We start from the raw sequence: 22,036 nt of genomic DNA, 5'->3' as shown, positions 1-22,036 counted from the left end.
TGGAAGTGATGGTATGGTGGGCTGTTCAGCACGTTGAGGAAGAGAACTTGTTCTTGCTGGCTCGAGCATGGAGACATGGAACACATCATGCACCCTAAGGTTTGCTGGCAATGTGATTCGATAAGCTCGGCATCCTACCCGTTCCTGAACTGGGTAGGGTCCTGCGAACCGGGTGTCTAACTTGGGTGTGGGTCTCCTTGTCTTCCAGTTTCGTCGGTTGATATAGACCATATCACCCACCTTAAACTCGATGTCCTTGTGCTTCCTGTTATACTGGTTTACTGATCTACGTTGTGCCTCTCTGATCTGCTCCTGGAGGTACTTGCAACGCTCCTTTCCATCCATGAGGTACTCGAAGCGACCTGGATCATTGACTCCTAGTCGTTGAGGGATGTCAGGATGAGCTTTGGGGTTCCATCCATAGCATGCAAAGAATGGTGAGACACCAATGCTGTTGTGGACCATGTTGTTGTATACAAAGGCTGCAGTGTCCAGCAGGTTGGCCCAGTCATTCTGCTCATAGTTGCAGTACATCCTTAGGTACTGCTCTATGACCTGATTGACCCTCTCTGTCTGACCATCAGTTTGAGGATGGTAGGCTGTGCTAAGTGAGTGCTTCACACCCATTTGTTCTGCAAATGCCTTCCATGCTCCTGATATGAACTGCCTGCCTTGGTCTGAGACCATGTGATCTGGATATCCGAAGAGTCTAACCATGTGTCCATATAGCAATACTGCAGTCTGTTTGGCTGTGACTGTCTTATGGGTTGGAGCTAGTATGGCAAACTTGGTTAACCTGTCGACGATGACTAGGATAGAGTCATAGGTCTTGGAGTCATACTTCTTTGATGGTGGTAGTCCTTCAATGAAGTCGAGGGATATGGAGCCCCAGGGCCTGTCTGGGGTTGCTAGTGGCTGTAGCAAACCATATGGACGATGACGAGGAGCTTTGTACCTAGCACATACAGGACAACTTGCTACATAGTCTGCAATCCAAGCTGTCATGTTTGGCCACCAGTAATGTCGTTGAGCTGCCTTGATGGTAGCATCTCTTCCTACGTGTCCAGCAGTGATACCATCATGGCATTGGGTCATCACCATGAATCGCAGATGCTCTACAGAGAGAGACTGTCCATCTACCTCTTTGGCACTCCTTGAGTGTCGGTTGTTGGTCCTCCCTGGCATGATCACCTTGGGGATAACCAACCTTCCTCCACTGTACCATAGGTCATCCTTGAGTTCGAAAGGCTTCTTCCTATGTATCTCCTGTAGCTCTTGGTCTAAAGGCTGGAAGATCTTGACCAGGTCTTTGAGACCTTTTGATGCTATGGACTCCATCGAGATCATGGGGGCCACTAGGAGCGAGTCATGGTCTGCTGTCTCCTTGAACACTCGAGGAGGCAGTAGTTGCCTCACATTGTGATCCTGCTCTTCACCAGCTGGTTGCATGTCTGTCCTTCTGGTGAGAGCATCGGGTTCACCACCTTTGTCTCCTGGTCGATACTGCAATATGAAGTCGAAGTCTGCTAGTAGTATGGCCCATCGAGCCTGTCGACCTGTGATGCGTCTCTGTGACTTGAAGTACTTGAGGGCTTCATGGTCAGTGAGGATGACCAGTTGGTTCGGTAGTCCAGCTAGCATGTGTCGCCACTGAGTGAGGCAGGCGACCACAGCTAGGAGCTCCTTATCATGGATCTCATAGTTCTTCTCGGCAGAAGACATCTTCCTAGAGTAGAAGGCCACTGGATGCCATCGTCCTTCATGCTCCTGCTTGAGCACTCCTGCTATAGCAAAGTCACTTGCATCAGTCTCCAACCTTGTTGGAAGGTGGTAGTCGAAGTGCTGAAGCACTCCTGCTGATGTGAAGGCCTGGATGAGCTTGTGGAAGGCCTGTTGGGCCTCCTCTGGTAGCTCAAGCTTCTTGAACCGTTCTATAGGCTTTACCAGTGCTGTCAAGGGCTTGGCTATGCGAGCAAAGTGGGCTATGAACCTTCGATAGAAGTTGGCAAAACCCAGGAACCTCTGGATGTCATGGATTGACTCTGGCATTGGCCACTCCTTGACAGTGCGCACCTTTTCTGGGTCCATCTCTATGCCCGTTGGCTTGATGATGTACCCCAGGAACTCGACTGTCTTGGTGTGGAACTCACACTTTGACAGCTTAGCAAAGAGCCTGTTGCTCCTTAAGCGAGTGAGGACCTCGGTGACATGCTTCACATGTACCTCTTCAGTGTCACTGAAGATCAGGAAGTCATCTAAGTATACCACTACATATACTCCAATGATGTCTCGGAAGATGTCATTGATGAATGACTGGAAGTGAGCCGGAGCATTGGCTAGGCCAAAGGGCATCACTAGGTACTCATAGAGTCCCAACTGAGTGCCAAAAGCTGTCTTCCATTCATCTCCTTTAGCAATCCGGATGAGGTTGTATGCTGCTCTAAGGTCTAGCTTGGTATAGATCCTTGCCTTCCTGAGTAAGAACAGCTGCTCCTCGATGAGGGGCAATGGTGCCCTGTTCTTGACAGTGATCTCGTTGAGACCTCTGTAGTCCACACAGAGTCTGAGACCTCCATCCTTCTTTGGTACGAAGAGCACTGGTGATCGTGCCGGGCTCTTCGATGGTCTTATGAACCCCTTCTCGAGGTTCTCATCCAAGTATCTCCTCAACTCGGACATCTCCTTGGGTCCCTTAAGGTATAGGGGCCCTTGAGGTGGCTTACCTCCTTCTATCAACTCGAGGTGGAGATCATGCTCGGTATGATGGGGCAGCTTGTCTGCTTCCACCTCATCAAACACATCTCGCAGGTGTTGGTATGGCTTTGGTATGTCTGCAGCCGTCACCACCTTATCTACCTCCACCTCCATCTCGACTCCTTTGTCTGCGCCTGTAGGTACAAAACCAAAGGCCGGGAGTGATGATGGTGGCTCCTCTAACAGCATGAACCCTATGGGTCCATCTTCCAGAGCTGCTCGTAGTATGCGCTCTGCTGAGACAAACTCGTTACCATGAAGGGTTGGTCTCCTCATGGTTAGGTCCCCTGCTCTTGCTGCTTCAGGGGGTCTCCTAGGGGGTCGGTCCTGCTCCTGAGTCTTGAACTCCAGCTGGCCCGTATCCCATTGTATGGTGGGTTTGAGCCTCCGTAGCTCAGTGAACCCCAGGATGAGGTCATAGTCCGCAGTGTCGGCCACTGAAGCTTCGACCACACCCAGATTGTGTGTACCAATAGATACCTGCATGCTCGCAGAACTATTGATGGAGAGTTGGTGCCCGGTGACACCATGGATCGATCTTGTTTTTATGGGTTTTGTGGGTATTTGGTACTTACTAATGAAAGAATCTGAGACTATGGACAAACCAGCACCGGTATCAGCTAGTATCCGAGCAGGATGGTCTTGAACCATTCCAGAGAGCTCCAGTACTGCTTTGCCTCCACTGGTAGAGAAACATACTTGACAATCTTGATATATACAGAGTGATGGCAAGGAGGTTTGTAGAGCAATGCATGCCATCAGTGCATCACCCCACTGACGTTTCCCTCGTCGTCATCATCATTGTGCTCCTCCTCGTGATCGGGGTCCATGGGTTGCTGGTATGAGCTGAGGTCCATGGCCTCGGGGTCACCCGTCTCAGTGCTGCCTGTGTGGCCATCTCCTGAGTCGGTGGCCTCCTCGAAGGGGTCTGCTGTGGTGACCATAACCTTTGGTCCCATGGGTCGAGAGCTAAGAGGGTTTACCCTCCTGCTGGGGCAGTCTCTGGCCCAATGGCCGATACCCTTGCATACATGACAGGTGTTGATACCTGATGGAGCAGGGCTTCCTTGCTTCGAGGGTTGGGTGGGATGATGAGGAAGGGGTCGGTTTAGGTTTTGTATAGTTGCTTGTGTAGTTGCTTGTGATGGTGATCGAGCTGGATAAGGTTGAGTGGGTTGTCTGATGGGGATCGAACTTTGATTTGGCCGAGACCCAGTTCTTAGTGGAGGTGACATGGCATTTGGGAGTGAGTGTCTAGCCAAGGACTGCTGTAGTAGCATCCTCTGTCGATCGATCTCCTCAACCTCTCGATACCACTCCCATCTCTTCCCAGGTGGATTCCTCTCAAACTTCTCCTGTATGCTGCGAGTGAGACTTCCTCTGAAGAGATCAATCACTAGCTCGTTGTCATCTAGGTTGACCTGTCCCTCCAAGTCTCTGAACCGCTCTACATGACGTGTGGCGGCACCAGGAGCATCACTTGTGAGTCTGAGAGCCAACAGCTTGTTGTATGCCTCCATCCTAGCATTGCGTGGGTTGAACTGCTCTGACAGTCGCTCTGTGAAGTAGTGCCAATCATTGAACAACCTTCCTTCTCTAGCTCTATCAATGCGGAGCTTGGAGGTCCACCACTCTCTTGCCGTCCCTTCCAGTTGAGCACCCATGTGATTGATCATCCTAGACTGCTCATACACCTGGTTGAACTTAAACCATGCTTCGGCTTCTAGAATGAAGATCTCCATGTCTCGGGGATTGAACTTTGGAAAGGGGGTGGCAATGGGCTTTGACCGGTTAAGCTCTGCCATGGTGCTGGTATCCTCCTCGTGGTCCAGGGGGTAAGGATCCATCCTAGTCCTGCTGTAGGGGTCCAGCTTAGTCTTGACATATCTTGGCCCAGTAGGTGAAGCATACTTCTCATAGTTGATGTCCTCCTGCTCATCCAGGTTGAATGAGACTGATCGTCTTGGTCGTGGAGCCGGAGTAGGAGTATGTGGGTCTCCTATCATAGACTCATCTCCTCCTCCTGCTTGGTCTTCTGAGTGAGAGAGGTCCATTGTCTCCTCCCTACCCAGCTGAGCTCGTTGTAGTCGTTCCTCTCGATGACCCTGTCTGGTAAGCTCTAGCTGTGCTTCCAATAGAGTGAGTAGTCTATCGAGCTTATTGTTGAGGTCTGGGTCCGTCATGGTGATCGTGAGGAGCTGCTTGAACGATCCACTCTAATGTCAGGGGTCTCGCGCCTGAAACCCAGGTCGGTCTGTCGAGATACTCGGTGACTATCAAACTGTGTGACAGCTATTGTCTCGGTATCGGTGACTATCAAGTTGTGCAGTGACAGCAGGTGGCGTTCGTTGTATATACTATCGTAGGTTTCGGCTGACCTCTGTGGACACTCCATTCAGGGGTAGCTCGGCACGATCAATATCAATGTTATGATGACTCCAAGGTCTGGTGTGGGTGTTGATGATGATGAGGTTGATGGTGTTGGTGATGAGATTGGTGATGTCGATGATAATGAGGTTGATGGTGTTGATGATAAGATTGGTGATGTCAATGATAATGAGGTTGATGGTGTTGATGATAAGATTGGTGATGTCAATGATAATGAGGTTGATGGTGTTGGTGATAAGGTTGGTGGCGTCAACACGAGTGTCCAGTGTGTTGACTTGATGCTTTGAAGTGATCCCCGGACCGCAGTGGACTACTGCCTTCGGTTCTATCTATATCCGGACCGCTAACCTGCTATGGGCGCCTTCGGACGTCAGGTAGTGGTGATACAACACACACACTACGATGAGGAGCAACCTTGATAGATTGCTGCTATGCTGACTGAAACTAATGTATACTTATGCTGAAGTGATAACTAGTTATGGTGAGTAGAGTGGATGGGGATCCACTCGACCTATGATGATGAGAAAGCATGGTTATATACCTCTTCACAGCATTGCCAGCGATGCTGCTCCTGCTCTCTCTCCAGAGAGTACCTTCTTCATCGAGTACTGCTCAGGGGCCTCTCCTGCTTGGCACCCCTGTGCCTCTTGTCGACACTGCTCCTCCTCCTCATGACCTGGTGTCGACTCCTTCGACACTGCTCCTCCTCCTTTGATCAGTGACAGTTCCTTTGGCTCTTGTCTCTCGAGCCCCTGAGTGGTAACCATCTGCATGCTCCTTGAGCTTGGTCCTCTTCGTGGCTGTGCCTGCTCCTTGAGCTTGGTCCTCCTTGTGGCTGTGCTTGGCCCTCCTTTGCATGTGAGTCCATAGGAGTCCATGGTCTCCATGGAGACTGCACTACGACCATGCTCTCTACTGGTGTCGACTAGGTCTTCGATACCTGTGCTCCTTCCATATGAACCCATGACCCTCCTGCTTCTTGAGCATCCAGGCCCATGACACCAGTGTCCTTGACACAGCTCTCCTTCCTCCTAACCAGTGACTGTTTTCCCAACTCCTGTCTTGTGAACCCCTGAGTGGTGACCAGCTGCATGTTTCTGAGCTTGGTCCCCATCTTGGCAGAGCTTGGTCCTCCTTGTGTGTGAGTTTGTCATATGATCATCCTTGCCACTGATCTCCATGGAATCTGCTACATGATCTCTTCTACTACTGATCTTGGTGGGGTTTGTGGTACCATCCTTGTTCTTGCCAATCTTGATGAGATCTGTCATAAAGCCATTTCTACTACAGATCTCAATGAACTCTGCTGCTAATTCCATGCTCTGCCCAATCCCTTGATTCCTGTGCTCCCTTCATATGAGCTGATGGATCTTCTAACTTCTTGCGCATCCAGGCCCATGACAACATGCTTCTACACCCATTTGTGGGGTCTGACACCCAGTTCGCATTGGTATACATGACCACTGGCTTGCTTGCATGTTTGGTCATTTCTCCTCCCAATTGTAGTTGGTATTTGTTTGTTTGGTTGAGGTACTTCAATAAGTGTATTGCTGCACTCCATGCTCCACTTGTCAGGGTTGACATATAGCAGGCCAGGATTCCTATGGCAAATGAGATATTGGGCCTTACCATATTTGATACCCAGAGTAGTTGTCCCACAAGCTCCTGGTACTGTTTCACTCATTTTGGGTTGCATGTGTTACTTTCTGCAATTGCTGTTATGCTCAACATCAGTATCCAAGACTTTTGGGACATCCTTTCCAACCACTTGCTCACCATCACTTGGATGTACACTGTCAAGTCCAGTGATATTTGCTTCCAACTGCAGTTTTGGGTGATCTTAATTCCAAGGAACTCCTTGATTGGTCCATTGTCCTCAGTTCCCCATTTTTCCATTATCTCTGCTTTGGTGTGGTCCACCTCTTCTCTGCTTGGTGATGCAATCAACATGTTATCCACATACACCATGATGACTGTGATCTGCTTTCCTGAGCCTCTTGTATACAGGCAAGGCACACTTGGCATGCAGTGTGTCAGGGGTCTCGCGCCTGAAACCCAGGTCGGTCTGTCGAGATACTCAGTGACTATCAAGTTGTGTGACAGCTATTGTCTCAGTATCAGTCTCAACGAGCTAGTTGTTCAGCAACTATCAAGTTGTGCAATGACAGTGGGTGGTGTTCATTGTATATACTGTTGTAGGTTTCGGCTGACCTCTGTGGACACTCTGTTCAGGGGTAGCTCGGCATGATCAATATCGATATGTAGGTTATGATGACACCAAGGTCTGGTGTGAGTGTTGATGATGATGAGGTTGATGGTATTGATGATAAGGTTGATGGTGTTGGTGATAAGGTTGGTGGCATCAACATGAGTGTCCAGTGTGTTGACTGATGCTTGAAGTGATCCCTGGACTGCAGTGGACTACTGCCTTCAGTTCTATCTATATCCAGACTGCTGACCTGCTATGGGTCGCCTTCGGATGTCAGGTAGTGGTGATACAACACATGCACTATGATGAGGAGCAACCTTGATAGATTGCTGCTATGCTGACTGAAACTAATATATACTTATGCTGAAGTGATAACTAGTTATGATGGGTGTAGAGTGGATGAGGATCCACTCGACCTTTGATGGTGAGAAAGCATGGTTATATACCTCTTCACAGCATCACCAGCAACTCTGCTCCTGCTCTCTCTCCAGAGAGTACCTTCTTCATTGAGTACTGTACAGGGGCCCCTCTAGCACTGCTCCTCCTCCTTGCTATCCTGCTTGCTTGGCACCCCTGTGCCTCTTGAGCTGTGTCAACTCCTTCGACACTGCTCCTCCTCCTTGCTATCCTGCTTGCTTGGCACCCCTGTGCCTCTTGAGCTGTGTCAACTCCTTCGACACTGCTCCTCCTCCTTGCTATCCTGCTTGTTTGGCACCCCTGTGCCTCCTGAGTGGTGTCGACTCCTTCAACACTGCTCCTCCTCCTCAGGACCTGCTTGCCGGTTCCCTATACACTGCTCCTTCTCCTTTGACCAGTGATGGTTCCCTTGACTCTTGTCTCTCAAGCCCCTGAGTGGTAACCATCTGCATGCTCCTTGAGCTTGGTCCTCTTCGTGGCTGTGCCTGGCCCTCCTCACATATGGGCCCGGTCCTCCTTTGCATGTGGGTCCGTAGGAGTCCATGGTCTCCATGGAGACTGCACTACAACCATGCTCTCTAATGGTATCAACTAGATCTTTGATACCTGTGCTCCATCCATATGAACCAGTGACCCTCCTGCTTCTTGAGCATTCAGGCCCATGACACTACCCCCCTCTTAAGAGCCGAGCTCTGTCGAGGCATGCTCTGGTCTGGTTCATGCTGACTCCTCCTCCTCCTCCTCGACAACATCGCCAACATCACCCTTCCTCCTTCTCTCAACGTCATTCTCCTTCCACCTCCTCTCTCTACTCCTCCTGTTCTCTCCTCCTCTCTCTACTTTGTCTACTTGCTCGTCCCCCCTCTGACACCTCATACTCCTGGATGAGGTTGGGGCAGTTGAGGTTCTCTACTGGTTCCCATGAAGCAGCTTCTTCTGAGTACCCTCTCCACAACACTTTGTACTCTGTAGTCCCATTGTGTGAACACTTGTCGATGAGTGCTTCGGCTTCGAAATCAAGGTCCTCATCAGGAAGTGATGGTATGGTGGGCTGTTCAGCTTGTTGAGGAAGAGAACTTGTTCTTGCTGGTTCGAGCATGGAGACATGGAACACATCATGCACCCTAAGGTTTGCTGGTAATGTGACTCGATAAGCTTGGCATCCTACTCATTCCTGAACTGGGTAGGGTCCTGCAAACTGAGTATCCAACTTGGGTGTGGGTCTCCTTGTCTTCCAGTTTCAACAGTTGATATAGACCATATCACCCACCTTGAACTCGATGTCCTTGTGCTTCCTGTTATACTGGTCTACTGATCTATGTTGTGCCTCTCTGATCTGCTCCTGGAGGTACTTGCAATGCTCCTTCCCATCCATGAGGTACTCAAAGCGAACTGGGTCATTGACTCCCAACTGTTGAGGGATATCAGGATGAGCCTTAGGGTTCCATCCATAGCATGCAAAGAATGGTGAGACACCAATGCTGTTGTGGACCATGTTGTTGTATACAAAGGCTGCAGTGTCCAGCAGGTTGGCCCAGTCATTCTGCTCATAGTTGCAGTACATCCTTAGGTACTGCTCTATGACCTGATTGACCCTCTCTGTCTGACCATCAGTTTGAGGATGGTAGGCTGTGCTAAGTGAGTGCTTCACACCCATTTGTTCTGCAAATGCCTTCCATGCTCCTGATATGAACTGCCTGCCTTGGTCTGAGACCATGTGATCTGGATAGCCGAAGAGTCTAACCATGTGTCTGTATAGCAACACTGCAGTCTGTTTGGCCGTGACTGTCTTATGGGTTGGGTTGGAGCTAGTATGGCAAACTTGGTTAACCTGTCGACAATGACTAAGATAGAGTCATAGGTCTTGGAGTCATACTTCTTCAATGGTGGTAGTCCTTCGATGAAGTCGAGGGATATGGAGCCCCAGGGCCTGTCTGGTGTTGCTAGTGGCTGTAGCAAACCATATGGATGGTGATGAGGAGCTTTGTACCTGGCACATACAGGACAACTTGCTACATAGTCTGCAATCCAAGCTGTCATGTTTGGCCACCAGTAATGTCGTTGGGCTGCCTTGATGGTAGCATCTCTTCCCACATGTCCAGCAGTGATACTGTCATGGCATTGGGTCATCACCATGAATCACAGATGCTCTACAGAGAGAGACTGTCCATCTACCTCTTTAGCACTCCTTGAGTGTCAGTTGTTGGTCCTCCCTGGCATGGTCACTTTGGGGATAACCAACCTTCCTCCACTATACCATAGGTCATCCTTGACCTCGAAGGGCTTCTTCATATGTATCTCCTGTAGCTCTTGGTCTAAGGGCTGGAAGATTTTGACCAGGTCTCTGAGACCTTTTGATGCTCTGGACTCCATCAAGAGCATAGGGGCCACTAGGATCGAGTCATGGTCTGCTGTCTCCTTGAACACTCGAGGAGGCAGTAGCTGCCTCACATTGTGATCCTGCTCTTCACCAGCTGGTTGCATGTCTGTCCTTCTGGTGAGAGCATCGGGTTCACCACCTTTGTCTCCTGGTCGATACTGCAATATGAAGTCGAAGTCTGCTAGTAGTATGGCCCATCGAGCCTGTCGACCTGTGATGCGTCTCTGTGACTTGAAGTACTTGAGGGCTTCATGGTCAGTGAGGATGACCAGTTGGTTCGGTAGTCCAGCTAGCATGTGTCGCCACTGAGTGAGGCAGGCGACCACAGCTAGGAGCTCCTTATCATGGATCTCATAGTTCTTCTCGGCAGAAGACATCTTCCTAGAGTAGAAGGCCACTGGATGCCATCGTCCTTCATGCTCCTGCTTGAGTACTCCTGCTATAGCAAAGTCACTTGCATCGGTCTCCATCCTTGTTGGAAGGTGGTAGTCGAAGTGCTGAAGCACTCCTGCTGATGTGAATGCCTGGATGAGCTTGTGGAAGGCCTGCTGGGCCTCCTCTGGTAGCTTGAACTTCTTGAACTGTTCTGTAGGCTTTACCAGTGATGTCAAGGGCTTGGCTATGTGAGCAAAGTGGGCTATGAACCTTCGATAGAAGTTGGCAAAACCCAGGAACCTTTGGATTTCATGGATTGACTCTGGCATTGGCCACTCCTTGACAGTGTGCACCTTTTCTGGGTCCATCTCTATACCCATCAGCTTGATGATGTACCCCAGGAACTTGACTATCTTGGTGTGAAACTCACACTTTGACAGCTTAGCAAAGAGCCTGTTGCTTCTTAAGTGAGTGAGGACCTCGGTGACATGCTTCACATGTGCCTCTTCAGTGTCACTGAAGATCAGGAAGTTGTCAGGGGTCTCGTGCCTGAAACCCAGGTCGGTCTGTCGAGATACTCGGTGACTATCAAACTGTGCAACAGCTATTGTCTCGGTATCGGTGACTATCAAGTTGTGCAGTGACAGCAGGTGGCGTTTGTGGTATATACTATCGTAGGTTTCGGCTGACCTCTGTGGACACTCCATTCAGGGGTAGCTCGGCACGATCAATATCAATGCTTCGGTTATGATGACACCAAGGTCTGGTGTGAGTGTTGATGATGATGAGGTTGATGTCGTTGGTGATAAGGTTGGTGAGTGTTGATGATAAGGAGGTTGATGGTGTTGGTGATAAGGTTGGTGGCATCAACACGAGTGTCCAGTGTGTTGACTTGATGCTTGAAGTGACCCCCGGACCACAGTGGACTACTGCCTTCGGTTCTATCTATATCCGGACTGCTAACCTGCTATGGGCGCCTTCGGACGTCAGGTAGTGGTGATACAACACACACACTACAATGAGGAGCAACCTTGATAGATTGCTGCTATGCTGACTGTAACTAATGAGTACTTATGTTTCTAAGTATTGACTAGTTGTATGGTGAGTAGAGTGGATGATGATCCACTCGACCTATGATGATGAGAAAGCATGGTTATATACCTCTACTCAGCATCGCCAGCGATGCTGCTCCTGCTCTCTCTCCAGAGAGTACCTTCTTCATCGAGTACTGCTCAGGGGCCTCTCCTGCTTGGCACCCCTGTGCCTCTTGAGCTGTGTCGACTCCTTCGACACTGCTCCTCCTCCTCATGACCTGGTGTTGACTCCTTTGACACTGCTCCTTCTCCTTTGATCAGTGACAGTTCCTTTGGCTCTTGTCTCTCGAGCCCCTGAGTGGTAACCATCTGCATGCTCCTTGAGCTTGGTCCTCTTCGTGGCTGTGCCTGCTCCTTGAGCTTGGTCCTCCTCGTGGCTGTGCTTGGCCCTCTTTTGCATGTGAGTCCATAGGAGTCCATGGTCTCCATGGAGACTGCACTACGACCATGCTCTCTACTGGTCTCGACTAGATCTTCGATACCTGTGCTCCTTCCATATGAACCTGTGACCCCCCTGCTTCTTGAGCATCCAGGCCCATGACAGAAGTCATCTAGGTATACTACCACATATACCCCAATGATGTCTTGGAAGATGTCATTGATGAATGACTGGAAGTGAGCTGGAGCATTGGCTAGGCCAAAGGGCATCACTAGGTACTCATAGAGTCCCAACTGAGTGCCAAAAGCTGTCTTCCATTCATCTCCTTTAGCAATCCAGATGAGGTTGTATGCTGCTCTAAGGTCTAGCTTGGTATAGATCCTTGCCTTCCTGAGTAAGAACAACTGCTCCTCGATGAGGGGCAGTGGTGCCCTGTTCTTGACAGTGATCTCATTGAGACCTCGGTAGTCCACACAGAGTCTGAGACCTCCATCCTTCTTTGGTATGAAGAGCACTGGTGATCATGCTGGGCTCTTCAATGGTCTTATGAACCCCTTCTCAAGGTTCTCATCCAAGTACCTCCTCAACTCAGACATCTCCTTAGGTCCCTTAAGGTACAGGGGCCCTTGAGGTGGCTTTCCTCCTTCTATCAATTCAAGGTGGAGATCATGCTCGGTATGATGGGGCAGCTTGTCTGCTTCAACTTCATTGAACACATCTCAAAGGTGTTGGTATGGCTTTGGTATGTCTGCAGCCATCACCACCTTGTCCACCTCTACCTCCATCTCTACTCCTTTGTCTGCACCTGTAGGTACAAAACCAAAGGCTGGGAGTGATGATGGTGGCTCCTCCAACAGCATGAACCCTATGGATCCATCTTCCAGAGCTGCTTGTAGTATGTGCTCTGCTGAGACAAACTCGTTTCCATGAAGGGTTGGTCTCCTCATGGTTAGGTCCCCTGCTCTTGCTGCTTCAGGTGGTCTCCTTGGGGGTCAGTCCTGCTCCTGAGTCTTGAACTCCAGCTGGCCCATATCCCATTGTATAGTGGGTTTGAGCCTCCATAGCTCGGTGAACCCCAAGATGAGGTCGTAGTCAGCAGTGTTGGCCACTGAAGCTTCGACCACACCCAGATTGTGTGTACCAATAGATACCTGCATGCTCACAGAACTATTGATGGAGAGTTGGTGTCTGGTGACACCATGGATCGATCTTGTTTTTATGGGTTTTGTGGGTATTTGGTACTTAATAATGAAAGAATCTGAGACTATGGACAAACCAGCACTGGTATCAGCTAGTATCCGAGCAGGATGGTCTTGAACCATTCCAGAGAGCTCCAGTACTGCTTTGCCTCCACTGGTAGAGAAACATACTTGACAATCTTGATATATACAGAGTGATGGCGAGGAGGTTTGTAGAGCAATGCATGCCATCAGTGCATCACCCCACTGATGTTTCCCTTGTTGTTGCCATCATCGTGCTCCTCCTCCTCATGATCGGGGTCCATGGATTGCTGGTATGAGCTGAGGTCCATGGCCTCGGGGTCACCCGTCTCAGTGCTGCCTGTGTGGCCATCTCCTGAGTTGGTGGCCCCCTCAAAGGGGTCTGCTATGGTGACCATGACCTTTGGCCCCATGGGTCGAGAGCTAAGAGGGTCTACCCTCCTGCTGGGGCAGTCTCTGGCCCAATGGCCGATACCCTTGCATACATGACAGGCGTTGTTACCTGATGGAGCAGGGCTTCCTTGCTTCGAGGTTTGGGTGGGTTGATGAGGAAGGGGTCGATTAATTGGTTGGTTTAGGTTTTGTGTAGTTGCTTGTGTAGTTGCTTGTGATGGTGATCGAGCTGGATAAGATTGAGTGGGTTGATGTATGGGGATTGAACTTTGAATTGGCTGAGACCCAGTTCTTAGTGGAGGTGATGTGGCATTTGGGAGTGAGTGTCTAGCCAAGGACTGCTGTAGTAGCATCCTCTGTCGATTGATCTCCTCAACCTCTCGATACCACTCCCATCTCTTCCTGGGTGGGTTCCTCTTGAACTTCTCCTGTATGCTGCAAGTGAGACTTCCTCTGAAGAGATCAATCACTAGCTCGTTGTCATCTAGGTTGACCTGTCCCTCCAAGTCTCTGAACCGCTCTACATGACATGTGGTGGCACCAGGAGCATCACTTGTGAGCCTGAGAGCTAACAGCTTGTTGTATGCCTCCATCCTAGCATTGCATGGGTTGAACTGCTCTGACAGTTGCTCTGTGAAGTAGTGCCAATCATTGAACAACCTTCCTTCCCTAGCTCTATCAATACGGAGCTTTGAGGTCCACCACTCTTGTGCAGTCCCTTCCAGTTGAGCACCCATGTGGTTGATCATCCTAGTCTGCTCATACACCTGGTTGAACTTAAACCATGCTTCGGCTTCTAGAATGAAGATCTCCACATCTCAGGGATTGAACTTTGGAAAGGGGGTGGCAATGGGCTTTGACCGGTTAAGCTCTGCCATGATGCTAGAGTCCTCCTCCTGATCAAGAGCATAGTGTTCTGTCCTGCTCTTGTTGTATGGATCCACCCTGGACTTGACATATCTTGGCCCAGTGGGTGAAGCATACTTCTCGTAGTTGATGTCTTCCTGCTCATCCAGGTTGATGAATGAGACTGATCATCTTGGTCATGGAGCTGGAGTAGGAGTATGTGGGTCTCCTATCATAGACTCATCTCCTCCTCCTGCTTGGTCTTCTGAGTGAGAGAGGTCAATCGTCTCCTCTCTGCTCAGATGAGCTCGTTTTAGTTGTTCCTCTCGATGACCCTGCCTAGTAAGCTCTAGCTGTGCTTCTAATAGAGTGTGTAGTCTATCGAGCTTATTGTTGAGGTCTGGGTCCATCATGGTGATCATGAGGAGCTGCTTGAACAATCCACTCTAATGTCAGGGGTCTCGCGCCTGAAACCCAGGTCGGTCTGTCGAGATACTCAGTGACTATCAAGTTGTGTGACAGCTATTGTCTCAGTATCAGTCTCAACGAGCTAGTTGTTCAGCAACTATCAAGTTGTGCAATGACAGTGGGTGGTGTTCATTGTATATACTGTTGTAGGTTTCGGCTGACCTCTGTGGACACTCTGTTCAGGGGTAGCTCGGCATGATCAATATCGATATGTAGGTTATGATGACACCAAGGTCTGGTGTGAGTGTTGATGATGATGAGGTTGATGGTATTGATGATAAGGTTGATGGTGTTGGTGATAAGGTTGGTGGCATCAACATGAGTGTCCAGTGTGTTGACTGATGCTTGAAGTGATCCCTGGACTGCAGTGGACTACTGCCTTCAGTTCTATCTATATCCAGACTGCTGACCTGCTATGGGTCGCCTTTGGATGTCAGGTAGTGGTGATACAACACATGCACTATGATGAGGAGCAACCTTGATAGATTGCTGCTATGCTGACTGAAACTAATATATACTTATGCTGAAGTGATAACTAGTTATGATGGGTGTAGAGTGGATGAGGATCCACTCGACCTTTGATGGTGAGAAAGCATGGTTATATACCTCTTCACAGCATCACCAGCAACTCTGCTCCTGCTCTCTCTCCAGAGAGTACCTTCTTCATTGAGTACTGTACAGGGGCCCCTCTAGCACTGCTCCTCCTCCTTGCTATCCTGCTTGCTTGGCACCCCTGTGCCTCTTGAGCTGTGTCAACTCCTTCGACACTGCTCCTCCTCCTTGCTATCCTGCTTGTTTGGCACCCCTGTGCCTCCTGAGTGGTGTCGACTCCTTCAACACTGCTCCTCCTCCTCAGGACCTGCTTGCCGGTTCCCTATACACTGCTCCTTCTCCTTTGACCAGTGATGGTTCCCTTGACTCTTGTCTCTCAAGCCCCTGAGTGGTAACCATCTGCATGCTCCTTGAGCTTGGTCCTCTTCATGGCTGTGCCTGGCCCTCCTCGCATATGGGCCCAGTCCTCCTTTGCATGTGGGTCTGTAGGAGTCCATGGTCTCCATGGAGACTGCACTACAACCATGCTCTCTAATGGTATCGACTAGATCTTCGATACCTGTGCTCCTTCCATATGAACCAGTGACCCTCCTGCTTCTTGAGCATTCAGGCCCATGACACAGTGGAAACCAACTTTTCGGAGGTAAGAATCTAACTCAATGTTCCATTCCCTGCCTGACTGTTTCAGGCTGTACAGTCCTTTGATCAGTTTTAACACCTTTCCTGAAGGCACCTTGGTCCCAACCAGTGGTCTTAGGTAGACATTGTGTTGCAAGTTTGAGTTTAAGTATGCTTGCTTGACATTGACTGAATCCACTTCCCAGCCTCATGTTGCTGCTACTGCCAGTACTCCTCAGATGGATTGGATTGGTGCCACTGGCACAAATATCTCCATGTAATCAACCCCCTCTCTTTGCATGAATCCTCTGGCTACCAGCCTTGCTTTGAATTTTGTGGGCACCATGTTTGCATCCATCTTTATCTTGAGGACCCAGCAAGTGTCAATGGCATTCATGCCAGGCAGGAGGTCAGCAATCTCCCACATGCCCATTGCCTCTAACCCCTCCAATTCTTTCTGCATCACCTCCACCCAGAACCTCTTGTCTGTTCTGGCCAATGCTTCCCAAACCATAGGGTTTAGGTTCTTCTCCTCTTTGATGTTTGTGGCCTTGAGTCCGAAGGCGGTGTCGGTTGCATTATCCATGGCCTCTTCCATGGTTTCGCCTTCGTGGTCCTCTTGAGGTGGTCCATTCCTGGTCGATGGCATCTCGTACTTGTCAAATCCAGCTGCTGTTTCCATGTCAAGGTATTCCTGTAGTGGTTCTTGGTCTTTCTCATCAAATAGGTCCTTCTCTGTGTACCCAAGATTGTCCAGTTCCTCTTCATCCTTCAAAGCTGGTAGGGGACCCATATCTATTGGTTGCCATTCAGTGTGGTCCAACCAGCTTTTATCCTCTAAGAACCTTGCTGAATTGCTCCAGAAGATGTTCAGCCTATAGTTAGGGCTGTAGAACAGCCATCCCTTTCTCTCTAGGCTGTATCCTATGAGTATGGCTGGGACCACCTGCTGGTCTAGCCTTTTGTCATATTGCTTTACTTTTGGAATATTCACCCAGGCAAGGCATCCAAACACTTGTAGGAGCCAAATGAAATGGTCTGGTGACCTGCTGAACATTACTTGGTATGGTAACTCATTGTCCATGTTTGGTGTGAGGTTCATCTTGAAGGTGGCAGCTCAGATTGCATAGGGCCAAAAACTCTTTGGCAGTCCCCTCTGCATCAGCAGTGCTCTCATCTTCTTGCTCAAGCTTCTATTCATTCTCTCTACCCATCCATTCTGTTTGCTATTATATCCTACTGTGGTTTGCCACTCTATTCCCTTGTCTTGTGACCATTCTAATGCCTCATTGCTTTTCCATTTGCCTTCTTGATCAGACCAGATTGCCTTTAAACTTCTACCTGTCTGTGTCTTTAGGAATGTGACTGCCCTTCTGAGTTGCACAAATGCCTGGCTCTTTTGTAGCAATGGCTGTGCATATACTTACTTGCTGTGATCATCGACTAGCGCCAATATACATGTGTGCTCTGTTGCATGCAACATATCAATGACCAGGTCTATGTGTATGAGATCAAGGGGGGCAGCACTGCCTCACCCCATCTGTGTGATCACACTCTTGGACCATATACACTGCTTGCATGTCAGAGCTGTATCTGGGTCCATTTGTACTGCAGGGCTGTTTCCTATTCTTTTGATGATGGCTTTTGCTTTGTCTTGACCTGGGTGTCCTAGACATTCATGCCAAAGTTGCTGCATGGATGCTCCATGTTTCTTCACAGCTGGCTCAAGTTCCTTGCCAACACCCTCAAGCAGTTGTGTCAATGCTGTCATTGCACTCTCTTCCCATGTGTCTCCTTGGAACTCTAGCAATCCATGTTTACTATTCTTTGATATCTTGAGTGTTATTCTGTTCACCAGATGTATCTGGCTGCCTGTATGGTCTAAGGTCACCCATGTTCCTTCATCTGTTAAATAGATGGTTGATAGCAGATTAATTTTGAGATTTCTAACATACAAGACATTCTGGAGCAATATATCTCTGTACTCAGTTGCTATGTTGACATCTCCCACAGCAGTCACCTCCAAGACCTCGCTACCAGCAGTGAAGATGTGTTTTTGGCAGGTCCTTGGGTGGGTGAGTGTGTTGTACCTATTAACCATGTGGAAGCTAGCTCCCAAATCCAAGATCCAATAAGTCATCTCTTTTGGATTTGAGATCTTCCACCAACTCAGAGTCAGTGAGCACCAGGTTTCCTAGTTGGGTTCAGAGAGGGGGGGAGTCCTTTGGAATGCTGACTGATGTGTTGCATTGTCTCACTCCATGTCCAAAACACCTGCATACAAAGCACCAGATTCTTCAGGGTCTGCTTTCAGTCTTTGTGTTTTCACCACTATCATTGTTGTTGGCTTCCCTGCTGGATCCATCTTGTTTGTTGTTGCCAGTGACCCTAGCATTTTCCTGTTGAGAGTCAAGCTTTTGGCTAGGAATGCTTTCCAAAGCCAACTGTCATGCACTAAGGGCTGTGGCCAGGGCATCAAAGCTGAGTTGGTGGACCATGGCGACTGTTTCCCTATGCATGGGGTGGCAGATTGTGCATTTCTGGAGATAAGAGAACAGCATGTTGTCTGTGAATGGCCTTCCCAGTATGCTTCCTTCAGCCTGGATGGCTCTTATTTCTTATATCAGTTTCTGAGCATTGGCATGGAACATTTTGATGTCATCCAATTGGGTGATTAAGGCAAGCCAGCAGGAAGTTCTGGTGGCTTTGTTTCCTAAGCTGTTTTTGATCCTTTTCCATACTTGGTTAAAAGTGAGGTATTCCCTAATGATGTTGAGGAGGAGATAGTTGACATTGAATTCTCCTATGGTGTCAATAGTACCTCACACAGCATTGGTTAGTGCATTGTCAAATGAGCAGCTCCACTTTGGATGTTCCACATTGTACATTCCTTTGAGGTGTTCCATAGCATGTGGCACAGATTGGAGGAAGGATTTCATGTGGGTGCTCCAGCTGTAGTAGTTCTGGGATGTGAGCTTCAGCACTGGCTCAAGTAGTTTATCCAGGGTGTGGAAACTGTATTGTTCACCAAGATCATCATCATCAGATTCATATTCTAGTTCATCCTCAATTTCATTGTTGTCATTGACTGTGTTTTTGGGCTGTGTCTGTCAGACAACTGTCACCCTCTTTACTCTCTTGGACCTCTTGGTGGTTTCGCTGGTGCTGGTTTGAGGGTCAGTTTTGTCCACCATGGTTGGCTGTAGTGATTGTGAGGGGGAGGGGTTAGGGCTTCAGACTCTTAATCAGTTGAAGTTATGCTAGACACCACTTTGTCCACACTATGTTCTAGCTCCTTTTGCACAGGTGTATCATCAATGCAATGCTTAAGATTTCTTGTGAACTATGACTATGAGACTGCTTGTTTATATACAATGTCAAGCATCCTTGAGAAACCCTATTGCTGCCTCACTAACTGTGTGCACCATGTGTTGCCTCAGCATTGTCTCCTTGTGTCTTGGTGTTGTCTCCCACAAGCATCTCCTGATTGGTCACCACATGTTGACCATGCATGCATGTCCTTCTGCCTCTCGGCGACTTGGCTTTCTTGCATCTTGGCTAAACTCCTGGTAATTCTGTCGCATCTTTAACTGTACAGACCCTGTGTGTAAGTTTGAGGACAATTGGGTAATTTCCTAATTTAGCCGGATACCCCTCATTCAGGTCATCATTGTCATTGAGCAATAGCACTACCATCATACTAAGCAAGAACACTTCAAACATCAACATGGTCTGTGGCAATGAGCCCTTTCCAAGCCAGCATGCTTCAATTGTTGCAATGCATGATACTGGGCTGCCAATTCAACAAATTGGGAGCTTGCTGGTGTATCCAAGACAGCAGTTCACAAGACCATCCAGAACTTTAAGCAGTGTGGTTCCTTCAAAACAAAAGCATGATCTGGCCATCCACACACCTGGACAGCTACCTCAGACTGTTACCTTCAGTGTGAGGTACTCAAAAGCCTGTTTCTATCATGGTGACAGCTGTCAGCATTGCTTGGCAGCATTCCAACAACACAGCTCCAGAAAGCAGCATACTGGGCCAGTATTAACTTCTGTATTGTGCTTTGAAAGCTGTTTCTGACATCCAAAAACCAGCAAAAACATCTTGACTGGGCCCAGGCTAATGGCTCCACTGATTGGAAGTGTGTGCTGTTCACAGACAAGGCAACTGTCAAGGTTGGCTACCAGCCTGGCTGCACATGGGTTAGCTGCTGGAAAAGCATTTGAGAAGACATCAACAACATGGTTCTGATGTTCCATTCCAGCTGTTTCAGCATCCACATATGGGCTGGCTTTGCATACAGCCCTAAAACCCCATTGGTTGTGCTCCCATTGGCTCCAAGGAAGAAGCGACTGTCAGCAGTCGCGCACCTGAAACCTGAAATCTGTAATAGAGTCAATTCTATTACCGATCCTGTCGAGTTATGCGACAATGCTAGTGGTATTGTGATTCTCAGTGAAATATGTGATAGAGCCATCTCTATCACTTTTCTCACTCAAATCTGTGGTTGTAGTAATGCTATTGCAGATTTCGACTGACTGCTGTGGACACTCCATCCAGAGGTAGCTCAGCATGATCAATAATGATGTGAACTTGTGATGACACCAAGGTCTGGTGTGAGTATCTTGTTTGGTGGCACCAACACAAGTGTCCAGTGTGTCGACTGTTGCTTGAGGTGATCCCCAGACCACAGTGGACTACTGCCTTCAGTTCTATCTTAATCCAGACTGCTGGTTTGCTATGAACCACCTTCAGACATCAGTGAGTGGTGATACAACACATGCAATACAATGAGAGGCAATTGACTTGATTGTGACTATGCTGACTGAAACTAATGAATACTTATGCTTCTGAAGTAATACTAGTTATATGGTGTGTAGAGTGGATGGGCATCCACTCATCCACCTATGACAAGAAGGTATGTTTATATACATCCTTTGTAGTGTCGCCTGCAACACTGCTCCAGCTCTCTCTCTCTCCAGAGAGTACCCTCTTTGTCAAGTACTATACAGGGGTCCCTGTAGCACCACTCCTATCCTTCTTGAGCTGTGTGTCAACTCCTTCGACACTGCTCCTCCTCCTCATGACCTGCTTGCCAGTGTCCTTGACACAGCTCTTCTTCCTTCAACTGGTGACAGTTCTCTAGGTCCTTATCTTGTGAGCCCCTGAGTGGTAACCAGCTGCATGTTCCTGAGCTTGGTCCCCATCTTGGCAGAGCTTGATCCTCCTTGCATGTGAGTTTGGTCCTCCTCACATGTGAATTCACCATATGAACATCCTTGTCACTGATCTCTGCAGAATCTGCTATATGACCTCTCCTCCTACTGATCTCAGCAGGATCTGTGATATCATCCTTGTTCATACCAATCTCACTGGGATCTGTCATAGAGCCAATTCTACTGCAGATCTCAGTGAATTCTGCTGCAAGTCCTACGATCTGCCCAATCCCCTGATTCCTGCACTCCCTTCATATGAACTAATGGGTCTTCCTGCTTCCTGCGCATTCAGGCCCATGACAGCGACCAGGGTCGGGTAGTCAATGGGATCCTGCTGAGAATCTCACAGCTGCCAGGTATTGCGATTGGATCATTGACAGCCCATTCCATGACACTGTAACTGCTGTTATCACATACCCTGATGGCCTGTCAGTTGTCGAGGACGGCAGCAGCTGTCATCAGGCCGCTGTCATAGGGCCGGATGCGCAGAAGCAGGAAGAACGGATGTCATATGAGGAGGAGCACAGGAATCACAGGATTGGGCAAAATAAGGGTTATGGCAGAGTTCATCAAGATCTGTAGTAGAGAGGCTCTATGACATATCTTGTCCAAATCAGCACCAGAGGGATCATATCACAAATCCTGCTGGAATTGGTAGTATCTTGATCATAGGATAGATCTTGCCAAAGCTGGTGCAACCACACCAATGTCACAAGCCTCACA

General features: G+C 48.9%; 2 protein-coding genes across 2 annotated transcripts; both read right to left on the bottom strand.

Annotated features, from left to right (window-relative positions):
• Positions 1–3,512: 3,512 nt before the first annotated feature.
• Positions 3,513–4,937, bottom strand: UHO2_05376 (uncharacterized protein; the record flags this gene model as incomplete). Its single annotated transcript, XM_041560192.1, has 1 exon — positions 3,513–4,937. The coding sequence occupies one exon, from the start codon at positions 4,935–4,937 to the stop codon at positions 3,513–3,515; it is 1,425 nt and encodes a 474-aa protein (XP_041416126.1).
• An 11,391-nt stretch (positions 4,938–16,328) lies between these two features.
• On the bottom strand, positions 16,329–17,195 carry UHO2_05375 (uncharacterized protein; the record flags this gene model as incomplete). Its single annotated transcript, XM_041560191.1, has 1 exon — positions 16,329–17,195. The coding sequence occupies one exon, from the start codon at positions 17,193–17,195 to the stop codon at positions 16,329–16,331; it is 867 nt and encodes a 288-aa protein (XP_041416125.1).
• Positions 17,196–22,036: the final 4,841 nt, after the last annotated feature.

The sequence above is a fragment of the Ustilago hordei genome, assembly GCF_900519145.1.
Source record: "Ustilago hordei strain Uho2 genome assembly, contig: UHO2_contig_13, whole genome shotgun sequence".
Lineage (NCBI taxonomy): Eukaryota > Fungi > Basidiomycota > Ustilaginomycetes > Ustilaginales > Ustilaginaceae > Ustilago > Ustilago hordei.
This window is presented reverse-complemented; position numbering and strand designations above follow the sequence as displayed.